The sequence below is a fragment of the Heterodontus francisci genome, chromosome 41 (assembly GCF_036365525.1).
Source record: "Heterodontus francisci isolate sHetFra1 chromosome 41, sHetFra1.hap1, whole genome shotgun sequence".
Lineage (NCBI taxonomy): Eukaryota > Metazoa > Chordata > Chondrichthyes > Heterodontiformes > Heterodontidae > Heterodontus > Heterodontus francisci.
This window is the reverse complement of record NC_090411.1, coordinates 25,440,240-25,455,945: the sequence shown is the minus strand read 5'-3', so window position 1 is coordinate 25,455,945 and position 15,706 is coordinate 25,440,240. Positions and strand designations below refer to the sequence as shown.

The following is a 15,706-nucleotide window of genomic DNA, read 5'->3' as shown; positions in this document are numbered from 1 at the left end:
AAGTGAAGGTTGAGGGGAAATCTGGTTGAAATGCACAAAATTGAGGGGCCTGGGTAGAGTGGAGGTGAAGGCCCATGGCAGAGAGGTCTGTGACTAGGGGGCATAGATTTAGAGTGATTGGTAGAAAGATTAGAGGGGAGATGAGGAAAAGTTTTTTTTTTTACCCAGAGAGTGGTGGGGGTCTGGAACCCGCTGCCTGAAAGGGTAGTTGAGGCAGAAACCCTCAACTCATTCAAAAGGAGTCTGGATATGCACCTCGAGTGCCGTAATCTGCAGGGCGACAGACCTAACGCTGGAGGGTGGGATTAGAATGGGCGGAACGTTTTTCAGCTGGCACAGAGAGGCCACTTGGCCTATTGTGTCTGTGCTGTAAGCTTTCTATGATTCTAAAACCTTCAGTTAATACCTGAAAGTAGACCATGTCCCAAAATCCTTCCAGGTCTGTACAGGTAACTTCCTTTTCACTCGTCTTGAACTCACAGTTGTCGACAAGCCCGTTAAACTGTCTGAATCGCTCAGCCATCAGGAGATGTGCTTGTCCTACAGTTGTGCGAACTAAGTCTTTAACTGGACAGAAAAAATAATTCATAACAAAAATTTGAGATAGTTTTAATCAGATAAGTTGCTTCAAAGGCAAGAATGTGGATTATTAGAGAGAGTAATTTTGTTGGCTGATGGCATCATACAGCAAGCAACTGGCAAAGTTATTCACTAGAGCAAAAGATTCAAATAGAACCACAAGCTTACATTCAGTCCATCTGCACTGACTGGGATGCACAAGCAAAAAGCCAGGAAGTTAGGTGAAATTGTATACTCAAAAGAAATATATTCTACTTGTGGAATAAGTTCAGGAGAACCTACTTTAGACAACTGCGGCAGTCGTAGCACTCGACATCAAGTTAGAATGATACCAAGAGTCCTAGCAAAACGGAAGTCAATAGGAACAAAACTCTCCAGTGTCTGCAGTCTTTCTTGCCAGTGTTCCCATGGAGGACTAAAATGAGGGGGTTAAGGAAGACATATCTGTTTCCAGAGGAAGGAATGAAGGTCTTCATGAGAAGGTGGGACGACATTTCTGTATTGTTGTGACTTAAAACCTCAAAGTCCATTCCTTCTCTGGAAATGGGGGAGGATTAGTCTTAATGGATGCTCTTTGCATCAATGCCTCTATTCAGAAATCAAATTACCTTTTGGCTAGGACTGACCATTTGTTGCAGATTAACCAATAAAATAGACTAATCCAATTAGGTTGATACATTAACGTGTCAGTTTAATATTTCACCAAAGGTGTGACAGCAGATTGTAAAAGGCATGGTTGCATGACAAATCTCAGCTCTGGTTACTCGACTCATGCTATGAGCAACTATCCCAACTCTGAACTGGAAATTCACATATACAGAAGATTTGAAAGACAAGTGCTGTCACTTGGAAAGCAATTTTGGAAACACTTTTAAAGGAGATTTTAACCACTTCCAGATTAATTTAAGCTTCATTCAAATATCACTATCACACAGTGCCACCCAGTGGAGGCAAAAATATTCACGGCTGTAAACCTGTCCTCAGCCAAGAATACAAACATTGAAATCTAAGGAATACCAACTAAATACTTGAAAAGAATGAGATTGCAAACAGCTTGATTTTCTGTGTACCAAATGAGTTATCAAAATATACAAAGTTACACTTTCCCTACCCTCCTCCCATCTGGACTGCAATGTTATTTTTCTTTATATGTAGTTTCCAATTCCAGGGTGCAGAAACAAGCTAAGCTAGGCAGCTGTGAACATATTTAATTATCCTTTCTACAAAATAAAGGAATGCACATTAAAAAAGTTGAGTATAAATGCTTAGCATTTGGGTATTTTCTAATAGTTCATTTGTAACATGCTTAAATCAGTAACTTTCATTCTCACTAATGTAATGCTTGAAGTGACCCAGTGAGACTAAGAGAACTTTAGACTAGTATACTGCAGAGCAGTTTTTGTTGATATTGAAACAAGATTTTTTTTTTTTTTAAACCACTGTATTAAAAGGGTCCAAGACAAAGTAGCATACATATTGCTTTTCTACAATGGGATTCATCAGTAAAGCTAGTCTTACCGGCATCTGGAACCTCTGCAGAATTAGCCCACCCTTCGCACTGCTGGCAAAGCCCAGTCAAATTATCAGTCTCCAACATGACAATTCTTCTGCAAAAGAAGGACATCACAAACAAACAAAGTCACATTAAAATGATTCAACCAAGTATTATAAAAAGATAGAGCTGAGATTTGATGGTATTGCTATATATGCGCAAGAGGAATACATTCATCTGTTAGTCTGAACAAACCCTGATAAGTTTTACCATGCCCTCTTCAAAAGGGTGCCAACTCGTATGTAGTTAAGTGTACACAAATGCACTTCTCAGCAGGGATCATTGGATAGCTATGGAGGAGCCAATGTATCCCCTGTATAAGCCAGTGCACTGAAACAAGTTGCAGCAGTCCTACTACAATCCAGTTGGGCTAACTCAGCACTGACTGGGGCAGTCAGGCTTATGGCTGGTGTTACATTCTGGGTTTACTAACAGAGCCATCAGGCAACAATCAAGATTTAAAAAGAAAATCACTTTCACAGGCCACTCATTGCTACTTGCTGAAATTTATTGCATTCTGATATCTATTAGCAAGCAATAAGACTTCGTATAATGCTCAATTAAGCCAGACATGTAATTTTCACAACAGTATTAAGGGATTTACATTTTACTGCAGTGCCACCAGATGCATGTGGCTTCCACAGTTGATGGCACTGCAGAAAATAAAATGTTTAACAAGCCTGTTGACAGCTGATGGCATCAGACCCATTTTCTTCCCCTTCAGTGGGTTTTCGCCGGGTGCTCCGGTTTCCTCCCACAGACAAAGACTTGCAGGTTGATAGGTAAATTGGCCATTATAAATTGCCCCTAGTATAGGTAGGTGGTAGGGGAATTGAGGGAAGGTGGGGATGTGGTAGGAATATGGGATTAATGTAGGATTAGTATAAATGGGTGGTTGATGGTCGGCACAGACTCGGTGAGCCGAAGGGCCTGTTTCAGTGCTGTATCTCTAAATAAAATAAATAAAAATAAAATAAAAAAAGATAGTTAGATCCGCCAATATTTAAGCCTCTTTAAAGTGCAGTTACAGCAAGCAATAACAGTCTTGAGCTAGTACACAAAGCAACAGACAAAAATCAGCATCTGTTCACTCTCCTGTTTAAAAATAGTTTTCTTTGAAAAGAAAAAAACTCCAAAATATCCTTGAAACTAATGTGACTCTGTTCCCCTATCCAATATGTCTGTAATATTGGCGACTACGCTCTGGAAGTGGTTCAAGAGTTCACCTACCTAGGCTCAACTATCACCAGTAACCTGTCTCTAGATGCAGAAATCAACAAGTGCATGGGAAAGGCTTCCACTGCTATGTCCAGACTGGCCAAGAGAGTGTGGGAAAATGGCGCACTGACACGGAACACAAAAGCCAGAGTGTATCAAGCCTGTGTCCTCAGTACCTTGCTCTTTGGCAGCGAGGCCTGGACAACGTATGTCAGCCAAGAGCGACATCTCAATTCATTCCATCTTTGCTGCCTCCGGAGAATACTTGGCATCAGGTGGCAGGACCGTATCTCCAACACAGAAGTCCTCGAGGCAGCCAACAGCCCCAGCTTATACACACTACTGAGTCAGTGGCGCTTGAGATGGCTTGGCCATGTGAGCCGCATGGAAGATGGCAGGATCCCCAAAGACACATTGTACAGCGAGCTCGCCACTGGTATCAGACCCACCGGCCGTCCACGCCTCCGCTTTAAAGACGTCTGCAAACGCGACATGAAGTCCTGTGACACTGATCACAAGTCGTGGGAGTCAGTTGCCAGCGCTCGCCAGAGCTGGCAGGCAGCCATAAAGGCGGGGCTAAAGTGTGGCGAGTCGAAGAGACTTAGCAGTTGGCAGGAAAAAAGACAGAGGCGCAAGGGGAGAGCCAACTGTGTAACAGCCCCCGACAAACAAATTTTTCGGCAGCACCTGTGGAAGAGCCTGTCACTCTAGAATTGGCCTTTATAGCCACTCCAGGCGCTGCTCCACACACCACTGACCACCTCCAGGCGCTTACCCATTGTTTCTCGAGATAAGGAGGCCAAAGACGGTGGTAGTTAATTTGGAAAATAGAAACCTGATGTTTTGTGCGGATGGGGCTTAGTTTTCCAAATCACCATCCTCCAACTGCCCTAGAGAGGGGCACAGACACAAATGCACAACATATTTAGAGATCACTCCCCAAAAATCTGCCAGAATAAAAAGGAGCCTTAACAAAAGTAGGTAAAACTAAAACCACCCAAATTTCCAACAGGAGGTCTCTACTTGGTTTGCAGAATATTTAGGAAGCGCACTCTACCTCCACTAATGTACTTCAATGCTACGAGGATTGTTTCTGAATGTTAGTAAAATTATATGCCTAACCTGAAATAGGCAACATCATGCACTGGCCCATTGACATCAACTGTAGAGCTTGCAAAAGAATCCTGGGGTTTGTCAGACACCGGTATTTCTTGAATCACTAAGGGAAGGGGGAGAAAAGGCAATTTAAAATCACTTGAACATCAAATGGAATGCAGGCTGTGACGGAGGGATGTCAAATAAACAAATCCAGAGACAATTTGAGTGACAAAAAAAAATGCAGTAAAGACAAGAGCAATTTTAAAAAGATGGTTGTCGTTTAAAAAAAAAATTCAACTAATTCAGAAGACAAAGTTCTAGCAGTTAATGCAAATGAAAGGTCAGGAGACAAATTTTTTCTAAGTCTCAGGTAATAAAACTCAAATTTAATTGCAGTGTCTTATTCTGTTTTTGGTCAGCTTCATGTTAAAAAGGATGCGGGTATGAGGTTTTGTGCTCCTGTCATATATGCTACAAGATTACAGTGTCACAGAATGAATTATTCACTTAACTAGGCTAATCAGTTCTGCTGCTTACCAGCACCAACAGCTTCTTCATTTTTTGCTTCAGGGAGACTTTCAGACTCAACGTCTGGTGCAAACTTACTTCTTCTGGTTCTGGTTACTGAATTCTCTGCTGCAGAAGAACCAACGCTACTTTTCCTGGACAGAGGGAAACATACACTTAGTGTTTCTTTTAGTGGGATCAGTGCAGAATGGGAATTTAGATCTCAAGTCCAATGAAACGGTCAAAAAAAAAAAGTGGTCTCCTAGCAGGTGGATCAGGGATCAGGCAAAATAATGACACCATGATGGATAACCAGTAAAAAGCATAGCACACCACATGGGATCATCAATAATATCTGCCACTCAATTTAATTGAGACATATTAAAAAAAAATGATGTTTATGCCTGAAGAAAAGGGTACTCCAGGTTAGAGGGGGCAGAAAATGGAAATGGATCTAACATAACAAAATAGTATAGCTGGGTAGATGGTAATAGAACACAGGACAGGAGTAGACAATTCACTACAAATGTTGCAAGTCTTGGTGCAGTTACTTTTTATAAAAACACTAAGACCCTCCACAAAAACAAGCTATAATCCTTGTAAATACAAAAAAAAACAAAGTTAACTGCACATCATTCCTTGTAGGTACCCACTTTGAAGTTCCATTAACATGTGCCATTTTGAAAAAAGGGCTGCCACACAATCTACAAATGAAACTGCAAAGAAATACTAATTGTGTGATAATGAGAATCATTGCTCAGCTCTTCTCCCCATTCCACAAGGTTCAACAAGCTTATTCTTGAACACAGAAACCTTTTACAAAAGCCCAGAAGCAATTATGTGGTAATTTAACTATTTCCCCCTTTTCTGAAGGCATCAACTTCTCACTGGGGTACAGTTCTAAGCATTCTCCAGTTCTTCACCTAAATGGCCAGCATTCACATGCGAGTCTTGACAAGTTATCAGTCTATTTGAAAACAGGGAGCACCCACCCACAGCTTTACCCGATTTGCTCTTCTCCAAATACGTGCATTTTCTGCAGAGGAGACTGGATGTCAATCAGGAATTGCAGAAACCATAGCCAAATTTCCTATCCCTCATCCAAATGGGCGGACGACAAATAATCCCCCAACTGCTGACCTAGCTGCAGTCAGTTAACTCAGCACAGATGATTGAACTGTGGTCCTTGCCAGTTTGGCTTTGCAATGCTGACTAAACTTGCCAAACAGGGAGGGAGAGGAGAAGGAGAGAAAAAAAGTTAAAGAGCAGCCAAAGTACTCTTCCCTGATTACTATCCAGCACCCCCTAGTGGGAGGGCACGTGTGAACATGTGCAAAAACAAGTGAGATAGGCCAAATATGGTTGCGTTTTCAAGAAAAATTTTGGCAAGGGTGTGCTGAGTAGATTTGCTGTTAAGCTGTGTAAGGGGCATTAGTATCTAGTAGGAACTGTGCATCATTCTCACCTTGGAGAGAGGAAGAAAATACAGGAAATGGTAAATTGGACAAAAAACTCCACTGGTTAGAAATAAACATTTGTATAACATAATACTTACGATTTGTGTTCAACAGGACTCCAGGAACAAGGCACAAAGAAATTATTTACACTTCGGGGACTGAGTGGGGGAAATTTGAATTGGGCCAATCCGGCCACAGGTGCAAAGACATAGTTTTCAGGTGCAAAGGAGACTCTCTTGCCCACACGCCCAGCACCCAATACTGGTGTACCACATGGCACTTGATGCCCATAGTCATTCGCAGTTGGTGGAATCAGCTCCTTGCAACTTGGTGGTTGAACTTCTCTTTTGGGAATGGCTTCCATTTCTTGTTCTCCACAAGGAATAGACTGGAGTTCATTAACAGCAACCTGCAAAGCAGTTTTGATTCAAAGCACTGAAGTACTTAAATGTCACTTTTAGCTGGCTCTAACTCAACTGTATGCAATGTACAAGGTTACAGCAATATATATGTCATCTACTGCACTCATTAAACAAAGTAATAAAACGGCTATAATGTTGGGTAGTCAAGGGACAATTTTATTCTATTTCCCCCATGTGACAAAGCACAAAAGACTTTAAAATGCCAGCTCATCCATTTGCAACGTAAGCAAATTCCAACAGAGCTGCTACATCAAAATCAGAGAACAGTTTAATAAGGAGTTTTAAAAAATCACTTTATTCATAAGTGTTGTGTGCGTAACCTGGACGGTCCTTTTAAAGCCACATGTATATAGGCAAATTTTGACGACAGGTTTACTTATGATTGGTCAAAACCAAATTTGGACATTTGAAAAATGTAATGGTAATGCACAGATACATCTTAAAAACAATTATATCTAATGTGCACTTTGTCACCTTGCTTACTATTTTCTGCATCATAATTCTACTCAATTACCTCAAATTTCATAATCAAAACAGCTGCAAATGACAACTGAGAAATATACACCATGCCACATGAAAGAGAAAAAAAAAGGTAGATAAATTTCCAAAGAGAAACTACGAGGGCTTGGACAGAAACATTAATGCAGACTGAACAGTCAGAAAATCCACCATAAAAAAAGGCTTCTAGCTGTCACATTTATTCTCATTAAGCAGAGGACTTGCAACTGGAAACAAAGAATAAAAAAGGATCCCATGGGTTTGAAGTATCTTATCAGTATTTCATTTGGAGTCCTGTGGCTCTGCTAAAGCTGAGACTAGAGCTCATTGTGCTGACCAAAGCCACCTTCCATCAGCTAGAAGAAAGCCCTAACAACGTAGCTGCCATCATGTACAAGTGACTAAGTACAGATTAAGCAGTCTGTGGAAAAAGCTTTCACCAAACAGTAATAGCTTCTAGCCCCCACAACATCGCATATGTAATATTTTTGTCCCATGTTAAAATTCCTTCATGGTTTCAACCTTCCCCATCTCCAAGCTCTACAAGAACCCTGCATTCCTCCAACTCTGGCTCCTTGGTGCATTCTGAAATTCCTTCACCTTGCCAATTGACATCATCAGCTAGCCAGGCCCCAAGCTCTGACAATCTCTCCCTAAACCCCTCTGCCTCTTTTCTAAAACCCACCTTTGACAACACTTTGTTAACTCTTCCAATACCACGTCCTGTGGCTCTGTTTTTACCTGAATGGGTTTGCAAAGTTCAAGATATTTCTCTGTATTGAAAAGGTATGCAGCCACCTTTTATGAATGCTCTACCACATTATGAAGCTCAATTTTTCTTTAACAAGGGAGTATCCATTCACAGAACGACCCAGTAACTTGATTGCAAGCTTCATCCTTCAGCTACCTAGCAATATAGGCTTCCTGCTGTCAGGATATGGTGGTTTATTTATGGTCTTCAATAATTTAACGATAATGGCATTTTTGTATGAAATATGAAAATGCAAAGCTTAACTTCTGAACTGAGTTAGCTTGAGGCTGTTCATTTATGTAATGGAGTCATTATATATTTAGACAGTTGTGAAGTACGATGGGTACAAGGTTGGCTGCTTGCAATATGTAGAAAAAGACTTAATACTTGTTTCAGGCTCACTGAATTCTCAGTTGCAATGTGCACTCTACCTCCAACAAATCATTGCAAGCTATGTCAAGGAAAATTTGCTAATAGAGCAGGAAACAGACATTTAAGTTCTATATATGCAGAAAAAGTAATCCAGCTTACAATTTGTTGTGCAAAATATCTTGGACTATATGCTGGACCAACAAAATGGCTACCTTGAAGGGTGGCAGGAGCATTTCCCAAATATTGGGGAGTGCCATTCTTTAATAACCAGGGTCCAAGCAAACCAATTAGAATGACTCAAGGGAGAACGTGCCAAGTGGGAGACACTCCATTCAGGTTAAAAAAGACACTGTACAATATCCACCATGAGAATGGCCTTTATGGCACACCAAGTTATACACTGCTGCATTTTAGCAAGAATGATGTGTGTCCCACATTGCCTTTATACGAGCAGCACAATGTTTGCCTACCATGTGCAGAACAGGAAATCTACTAGTATACACAAATTTAATGAATGGATTTATTTTTCCCCAAGGGATGGCAGGCACATCATACTCCAAGAGATTTGCAATTTAACAAGCAGAGATATCAGAATTAGATTGTAAAATATCGATCACAATTGCACCAAATTAAAAACTGCATTTTCATATGAGCGACATTGGTCAGAGGAAGAAAAAGAAATAAAATTCTCAAATGGTTTGATCTTTAAGAAATTATGGCTCCAGAAAAATATATGATGGCCCTCACCGGTTTGCAGTTGGATTTATCTTCTGATTTTCCTGGTTTCCTGGTTATGTTAATTGCCATTTGAGACTTAGTGCCTAAAAAAAAAAGTTATATTAGTCTTTATTCTTTCTCAAAAAAGAGTAAAAAAATTCTAATTATTGTCAAACACTATCAAACTTGTCAACAGGGAATCACTTCAGTTTGAGACATCAGTGCTGGAATCTGCTACAGAACATACAATAGCAGTCAGGCTTTGTTCTTCACCTGTTGCTTCTGAACACAGGAAGTGGGATGGGGATGTGAAGGGCTGCCCTTCTCCAATGGCTAGTATGCCCAATGAAATCAGATACTCCTCTCCCAAGAGCAGATTCCAATCAGGCAAGCCCCATGGTTTTACACAATACCATTTCCTGTAACTGACTTTAAAAATTATTCATTCATGGGATGTGGGCTTCACTGGCTAGGCCAGCATTTATTGCTCATCCCCAATTGCCCTTGAAAAGGTGATGCTGAGCTGTCTTCTAGAATTGCTGCAGTCCATGTGGGTAGGTACACTAACAGAGCTGTTAGGAAGGGAGCTCCAGGATTTTGACCCAGTGACAGTGAAGGAACAGCGATATAGTTCCAAGTCAGGATGGGGTGCGGTTTGGAGGGGAGCTTGCAGGTGGTGGTGCACCCATGCATCTGCTGCCCTTGTCCCTCTAGGTGGTAGAGGTCAAGGGCTTGGAAGGTGCTTTCTAAAGGAGTCTTCATGCGTTGCTGCACTGCATCTTGCAGATGGTACACACTGCTGCCACTGTGTGTCAGTAGTGCAGGGAGTGAATGCTTGTGGATGGGGTGCCAAACAGGCTTTATCCTGGATGGTGTTGAACTTGAGTGCTGTTGGAGCTGCACCCATCCTGGCAAGTGGACAGTATTCCATCACACTCCCGAAATGTGCCTTGTAGATGGTGGACAGGCTATGGGGAGACAGGAGGGGAGTTACACATCATAGGATTCCTAGCCTCTGACCTGCTCTTGCAGCCACAGTATTTATATGGCTACTCCAGTTCAGTTTCTGGCCAACTTTAACACCCCCCAGGATGTTGATAATGGGGAATTCAGCTATCTTAATGCCACTGAATGTTAGATTCTCTCTTGTTGGAGATGGTCATTCCTGCCACACAAGTGCCAGGCAATGTTACTTGCCACTTCAACCCAAGCCTGGATATTGTCCAGGTCTTACTGCATTTCTACATGGACTTCAGTATCTTAGGAGTTGCAAACAGTGCTGAACATTATGCAACCAGCAATGAACATCCACACTTCTGACCTTATGATTGAAGGAAGGTCATTGATGAAGTAGTTGAAGATGGTTGGGCCTAAGACGCTACCCTGAGGAACTCCTGCAGTGATATCCTGGAGCTGAGATGATTGACCTCCAACAAGCACAACCATCTTCCTTTGCGCTAGGTATGACTCCAACCAGTGGAGAGTTCCCACCCCACTCCCATTGACTCCTGTTTTGCTAGGGCTCCTTGATGCCATACTCAACCAAATGCTGCCTTGATGTCAAGGGAAGTCACTTTCACCTCACCTCTGGATTTCAACTCTTTGTCCAGGTTTGAACCAAGGATGTAATGAGGTCAGGAGCTGAGTGGCCCTGATGGAACCTAAATTGAGTGCCACCGAGTAGGTTATTGCTAATCAAGTGCCGTTCGATAGCACTGTCGATGACACCTTCCATCACTTTACTGATGAGAGTAGACTGATGGGGCGGTAATTGTCTGAGTTGTACTTGTCCTGCTTGTGTACAGGACATACTTGGGCAATTTTCCCACATTTAGTTTAGTTTAGAGATACAGCACTGAAACAGGCCCTTCAGCCCACCTAATCTGTGCCGACCATCAACCACCCATTTATACTAATCCTACACTAATTCCATATCCCTAATACATCCCCACCTGTCCCTATATTTCCCTACCACCTACCTATACTAGGGGAAATTTATAATGGCCAATTAACCTATCAACCAGCAAGTCTTTGGCATGTGGGAGGAAACCAGAGCACCCGGAGGAAACCCACGCAGACACGGAGAACTTGCAAACTCCACACAGGCAGTACCCAGAATTGAACCCGGGTCGCTGGAGCTGTGAGGCTGCGGTGCTAACCACTGCGCCACATTGTCAGGTAGATGCCAGCGTTGTAGCTGTACTGGAACAGCTTGGCTAGGGGCGCAGCAAGTTCTGGAGCACAGGTCTTCAGTACTATTGCTGGAATGTTGTCAGGGCCCACAGCCTTTGCAGTATCCAGTGCCTTCAGTCAAATTGGCTGAAGACTGGCATCTGGGATGCTGGGGACCTCATGAGGAGGCAGAGATGGATCGTCCACTCAGCATCTGACTGAAGATTGTTGCAAATGCTTCAGCCTTATCTTTTGCACTTATGTGCTGGGCGCTCCCATCATTGAGGATGAGGATTTGTGGAGCCACCTCCTCCAGTTAGTTGTTTAATTGTCCACCGCCATTCACGACTGAATGGCAGGATTGCAGAGATTAGATCTGATCTGTTGGTTGTGGGATCGCTTAGGCCTGTCGCATGCCGCTTACGCTGTTTGGCACGCTAGTCCTGGGTTGTAACTTCACCAGGTTGACACCTCATTTTGAAGTATGCCTGGTGCTGCTCCTGGCATGCCCTCCTGCTTTCTTCATTGAACCAGGGTTGGGCCCCCAGCTTGATGGTAATGGCAGAGTGGGGGATATGCCAGGCCATGAGGTTACAGATTGTGGTCGAGCAATTCTGCTGCTGTTGATGGCCCACAGCACCTCGTGGATGTTCAGTTTTGCATTGCTAGATCGGTTAGAAGTCTATCCCATTTAGCACGGTGGTAGTACCTCACAACATGATGGTCGGTATCCTCAATGTGAAGATGGGATTGGTCTCCAAAAGGACTGTGTGGTGGTCACTCCTAATAGTCACAGACAGGTGCATCTGCAGCAGGCGGATTGAGGAGGACGAGGACAAGTATATTTTTCCCTTGTTGGTTCCCTCACCACAGCTGCTAGACTGGGTCTGCAGCAGATGTCCTTTAGGACTCTGCCAGCTCGGTCAGTAGTGGTGCTATCGAGCCACTCTTGGTGATGGACATTGAAGCTCCCCCAACCACAGTACATTCTGTGCCCTTTCCACCCTCAGTGCTGTTCAACATGGAGTACAGATTCATCAGCTGCAGCGGGGTTGGGCAGGAGGTGATAATCAGCAAGAGATAGGTAGTACAGGCTGCAGGTTTGGAAGGTACTGTCGCAGGAGCTTGGCGAGTTGCTGCTGTGAATTCTGTAGATGATGCACACTACTGCTACTTTGCACCAGTGGTGGAGGGAGTGAATATCTAAGCTGGTGGATGGGTGGTGATCAAGCAGGCTTCTTTGTTTTGGATGGCATCGAGCTCCAGTATTGCTGGAGCTGCAATTATCCAGGCAAGCGGAAAGTATTCCCCACCTGCCTTGTAGGTGGTAGTGTCAGGTGGGGAGCTACTCGCTGCAAAACTCCCAGCCTCCGACATGCTCTTGTAACCACAGTATTTACATGGCTGGTCGTTAAGTTTCTGATAAATGGTAACCCCCCCAGGATGATGATAGTGGGGGAATTCAGCAATGGTAATGCCTTTGAACGTCAAGCAGAGATGGTTAGATTCTCTCTTGTTGGAGAGGGTCATTGCCTGGCACTTGTGTGGAATGGACTGCTTCATTATTTGACAATTGTGAAGGAACTAAACACTGTTGTTACTTGCCACTTAGCAGAAGCCTGAATGTTGTCCAGGTCTTGCTGTGTGGGGACATGGACTGATTCAGTTGGAGTACTGCTGTGTTATAGCCAATTGTAAAAGCAGCTTCTCATCCAGTTATCTGAAAGTGTTGCTTGAATAGTGATCAAGCACAAACATAAATAGGAGCAAGAGTAGATCACACAGCCCATTGAGCCTGATCCGTCATTCAATACAAATTGTGGCTGATCTTTGGCTTCAACTTCACATATCCCTTGATTCCGGAGACACCAAAAATCTCTCAGCCTTGAACATAATCAACAATGGAACAGCCACAACCCTTTGAGTGAAGAAGTTTCTTCCCATCTCAGTCCTAAGTGATAGTCTCAGGTTAAGGGGTCTATGCCTCCATGTTCTAGATTCCCCAGTCAGGGGAAACAACCTCTCAGTATCTATCCTGTCAATCCCCCTCAATCTTGTATGGTTCAATGAGATCACCCCTCATTCTTCTAAACTTCTTCTAAACAGTATGGACCCAATTTACTCAGCCTATTCGTTGGTCCCTGGGATGAGAAGGTTGCTGTATCACCCCCTCCTTAAATATGGAGACCAAAACTGCACACAGTAGTTCAGGTGTGGTCTCAACAAAGCTCTGTACAATTGTAGCAAGACCTCTTATTCTTGTACTCCCTACCCCCTTGCAATAAAGGCCAGCATGCCATTTTCCTTCCTAATTGCTTGCTGTACCTGAATGCTAACTTTGTGTTCCTTGTACAAGTATGACCAAGTCTCTCTGAAAAACACTTCCAACTTTCACACCTTTAAAAAAAAAAAATTCACTTTTCTATTACTACCAAAGTGAATAACCTCACGCTTTCCCAAATTTACCACCCATCTGCCATCTTGCAGCCCACTCACAACCCATCTATATTTCTTTGCAGCCTATGTCCTCTTTCCAGCTTGCATTGCCACCTAGCTTTGTATGGCCAAACTTCAGATACATTTCCATCTTTGCCCAGCACCAATCTGTATTAATAACTTGGACATTCAGCTATTTACAATCATTGTGGCACTGCACTAGTGACAGAAACCACCTGCCAAAATGAGACATATTAATTTCGTCATATGGAACATTTTTGAACTGTTACTGGACTTGAAACAACTTGTTTAAAAAGACCACAACAGTGGCTGAAAACATGGCAGTATATTTGCATTCTAAAAGACAGTTGCATGAAGACAATGAGAGTGCCTCCCTGACTCAATTAGCCAGATGGATTTTTGTCAATAGTGATGATCAAGAGGCACTGAATGTGTAAGAGCCAGCATTCCACCCCCAACTGAGCGAGTCTGATGAGCTTGAAGAAATCCACAAACTTCACAAATAAGGAGCTAGGCACATGGCTAACCTGCTGGCCAACCTGGGGGTTTATGAATTGTGCCTGACAGAACAGGGTTTGAGAGAAGACTGCAAGTGAACTTCAAGAGAGCACCCCCCTCTCTCTCATGCAAAGTTCTAGGGACCCACGGAAGTAACTGCAGCCTCAAGACAGAAGACCAGCAAAACAAGTTTGAAAGTGTGCACTGGGTCCCAATGAGAACTGCAAGACTTAACTTCAAAGATTTTACATCCAATTCAAAACCAGTTACTGAACTCCAGCTATTACTTCAAACCTCCACCCCCCCCTTAATTCTTTCTCCTCCTTTCTCTTTGCATACATGTTTCTCACATATGCATGCTAGTGCACCTTCAGTAGTTTTAACTGAATTAGTGTTAAGTTCAATTATCTTGCACCTTTCTTGTTTAAATCTAAGAAACCCTGTCTGATTGATTTCTTTGCCATTACTATTAGAGAGCAGCATGCAAGCATTCACTGAGGGGAAGCTGAAAACAGCATTTGAAAAATTAAACACTGTTACAGACAAACCAAGAAAAGGCTGAGAGGGGAGCCTAGACCCCTGCCTCACCTGGTGGAAAAATATAGTTATAGCCCGCTAACTTGAAAATGCCGTTTATCCCAACTCTTTTCTTCCCGTCCATTAACCAATCCTCTACCCAAGATAACATTTTCCCCCCCAACTCCATGATCCCTTAACTTGTATATTAACCTTTAGTGGCACCTTATTGAATGCCTTTTGGAAATCCAAGCATACTACACCTACTGGTTCCCTTTTATCTATGCTACTAGTTAAATCCTCAAAAAAAAAACTAAAAAGTTGTTAAACAGGATTTCCCTTTTGTAAAAATATTGACATTGTCTGATCATACTATGACTTCCTAAGTGCATAAGACTTCCTTAATAATGGATGCCAGTACTTTCCTGATGACAGATGTCAGGCTAACTAGCCTGTAGTTCCCCGTTTTCTCTTCCCTCTTTTCTTGAATAGCGGTTACATTTGGTAACTTCCAATCCACTGGGACGGTTCTAGAATTTAGGGAATTTTGGAAAATCATAACCAGTGCATCCACCATCGCTGCAGTTACCTCTTGTAGAACCCAAGGCCATCAGGTCCTGGGGATTTGTAAGAGTTAAGTCCCTTTAAGTTTCTCCAGTACTTTTTCTCTCACTCACAGCCCCTAGGTTACCTTGCATGTATGGTATTAACTTTGTCTTCTACAGCGAAGACAAAATATTGTCTCTGCCATTTCCTCATTTCCCATGATAATCCCTCCAGTTTCTTCCTCGAAGGGAAGAATGTTTACTTTAGCTACTCTTTGTATATATGCTTGTAAAAGCTCTTACAATCTGTTTTTATACTCTTGGCTAGTTGACTCATTTTATTTTTT

At 42.7% G+C, this 15,706-nt stretch overlaps 1 protein-coding gene across 1 annotated transcript in view; it reads right to left on the bottom strand.

Moving 5' to 3' along the window:
* The window catches only part of dlgap5 (discs, large (Drosophila) homolog-associated protein 5), a 50,808-nt gene that overhangs the window by 23,208 nt on the left and 11,894 nt on the right, over positions 1-15,706 (bottom strand). The window contains exons 6-11 of the mRNA XM_068019554.1: positions 9,202-9,275; positions 6,510-6,820; positions 4,985-5,109; positions 4,472-4,568; positions 2,098-2,186; positions 407-567 (exon numbers count right to left, since the gene is read on the bottom strand). Of these exons, the coding sequence (XP_067875655.1) occupies positions 407-567; positions 2,098-2,186; positions 4,472-4,568; positions 4,985-5,109; positions 6,510-6,820; positions 9,202-9,275 (857 nt within the window). The remainder of the gene's footprint in view (positions 1-406; positions 568-2,097; positions 2,187-4,471; positions 4,569-4,984; positions 5,110-6,509; positions 6,821-9,201; positions 9,276-15,706) is intronic.